Source organism: Montipora capricornis, chromosome 3 (assembly GCF_036669925.1).
Source record: "Montipora capricornis isolate CH-2021 chromosome 3, ASM3666992v2, whole genome shotgun sequence".
Lineage (NCBI taxonomy): Eukaryota > Metazoa > Cnidaria > Anthozoa > Scleractinia > Acroporidae > Montipora > Montipora capricornis.
Window position 1 is genome coordinate 47,736,316 of NC_090885.1, and position 1,873 is coordinate 47,738,188.

Below are 1,873 nucleotides of genomic sequence, written 5' to 3' on the forward strand. Positions count from 1 at the left end.
AAGGATTGAAATTTTCTTTATATCCGCTTACTGTTTCTAGATTCGAGTTCCTGTTGGTTTGTATAAATGACGCAGCACGTTTTAAACTTTGAGCTAAAATTGGTTTGCCCTGTTGGGAAAATTAGGATATTACTGAGTATAATGGCCTGCCTTAAACAACATGTTGACGATGCGGAGAAGGACAGAAATGACAAGGATTGCCTTTAAAAAAACAAACATTAAAAACAATTTGAGTTTTAGCACGGAAACACTTATACAGGGATAGTTTTAAGACCTTTGGTGTCTTAAATGAACCACAAAGGTAACAACTGTCTTTAAAGGATCTGCTTCACTCATTCATTAAAATGAATCTGTAACAATCATAAAAAAAGCCTTTCCGCATTTCCTTCATAACCAGATTAAATAGTGTATATAACGTGTTTGTAAGAACTTTTGGGTTGTTAAGCAACAGTTATTGATAAATACGTTTGCTCAATCATTCTTCACTTAGATCCCCAAAGCAGCCATTGATACTAAAAAATAAGCACCAAAATATCTCTTCTTGAATTAATAGTTTAAGTGAAAAAATCTCTGCGCGCGTAACTCGGAAGCATGTATCAATCGTCTTTTCGCACTTACTGCTCTTGTCACTATCCTAATTGCACAGTCGATAACAGACAGATACCGGAAAAAGAGTGCCAATCCACACTACTTTCGTACCACACCTCAGACGATTCTAGTTTGAGATTACAGGGCAATTCGCTGTTGCAGATTCCAGGTGACCCACGTCTCTTCTCCAAAACAGAGCGTCCGTCTACAGTTTTTCCATCTGCTGCTGCATTTGGTGTTATTCCCGCAAGACACTCCGGGTTTTATGTGCCAGCTTCAGGTCACTGTTTCACTACAGGACAGCAGCTAATTTTTCCATTTAGTGGAGCAGCGTTTACCGACACACAGCATGGTAAATCATATTGCAGTGAAATATCTTGTTTGTAAGCTTATAATTTGTTTTTGTTGCCTTTAAATGGAATTTAAGTCCGCGATTTCTTCACCTGGTGCTGTCTTCATCGGACATGATATCTGCGAGACGGCAGTAAACTTAGATTCATTTTCATCGCCCTCTTCGTCTGAGACAAAGAAGATGAAAATTCTTAAAGGGATTTTCATACTCAAGTCATTTCTTATTCCTTTTTCGATAGTATTTTGAAGAACACACGAACTTTTTTTGCACACTCCGTAACATAATATGAGCTCATTTTTGTTTAATTCTCGATACATTTTGTTCCAAAGAATCACAAAAGACAATTTATTTTATTAGAATACGGTAGCTAGAGATTCACTGACTTAAAATGCTCTAAAACAAGAAATATTATCTCAAATTTCTTTGTATATTAAAATGACAAATCCCTTTGAACTAAATCATTGTTAAAACGCGCTCTGAGGCAATCACATTTAAAGTGTGTTCTGACTCAGGCGTCATCCCAGGCAACCACATGCGGCGGACAATTCTTTGGTTTTAAATGTCAGTCAATAAAGCAAGAAAAAGTGTCAAATGACACAGTATGAGCTGTATTCAACCCGGAAATTATTGGTCAAAACAACGGAGCGATATGTTTTAAATTTTCAACGCCTGCAGCTCGTTCTTCTTGGTGTATCGACATTTTATTATGACTTTTCAAGTACAAGGAAGGTTGCCCTTGAAATTATAACAACTCACGTTCTTTTTTTTGAAATTTATACGCATCTGTATTCCATTCTTGAGATTCAGAAATGCTCGTCATTTCCAAGTGATTTAGCATACGTATGAACGTCATGTTCGTTATATACTTTCTCTACTTATCAGGTAGTAGCCTCACTATAGGGATAAGAGAAAAACCAGAAACAAAGAAAAGAC

The 1,873-nt window shown here is 36.6% G+C and overlaps 1 protein-coding gene across 1 annotated transcript in view; it reads left to right on the top strand.

The window, feature by feature from the left end:
* The first annotated feature begins 475 nt into the window (after positions 1 to 475).
* LOC138041421 (homeobox protein EMX1-like) overlaps positions 476 to 1,873 on the top strand; it is a 1,912-nt gene continuing 514 nt past the window's right edge. The window contains exons 1-2 of the mRNA XM_068887181.1: positions 476 to 940; positions 1,823 to 1,873. The exon at positions 1,823 to 1,873 is cut by the window's right edge and continues 514 nt beyond it. Coding sequence (XP_068743282.1) covers positions 592 to 940; positions 1,823 to 1,873 — 400 coding nt within the window. The 5' untranslated portion in view covers positions 476 to 591. The remainder of the gene's footprint in view (positions 941 to 1,822) is intronic.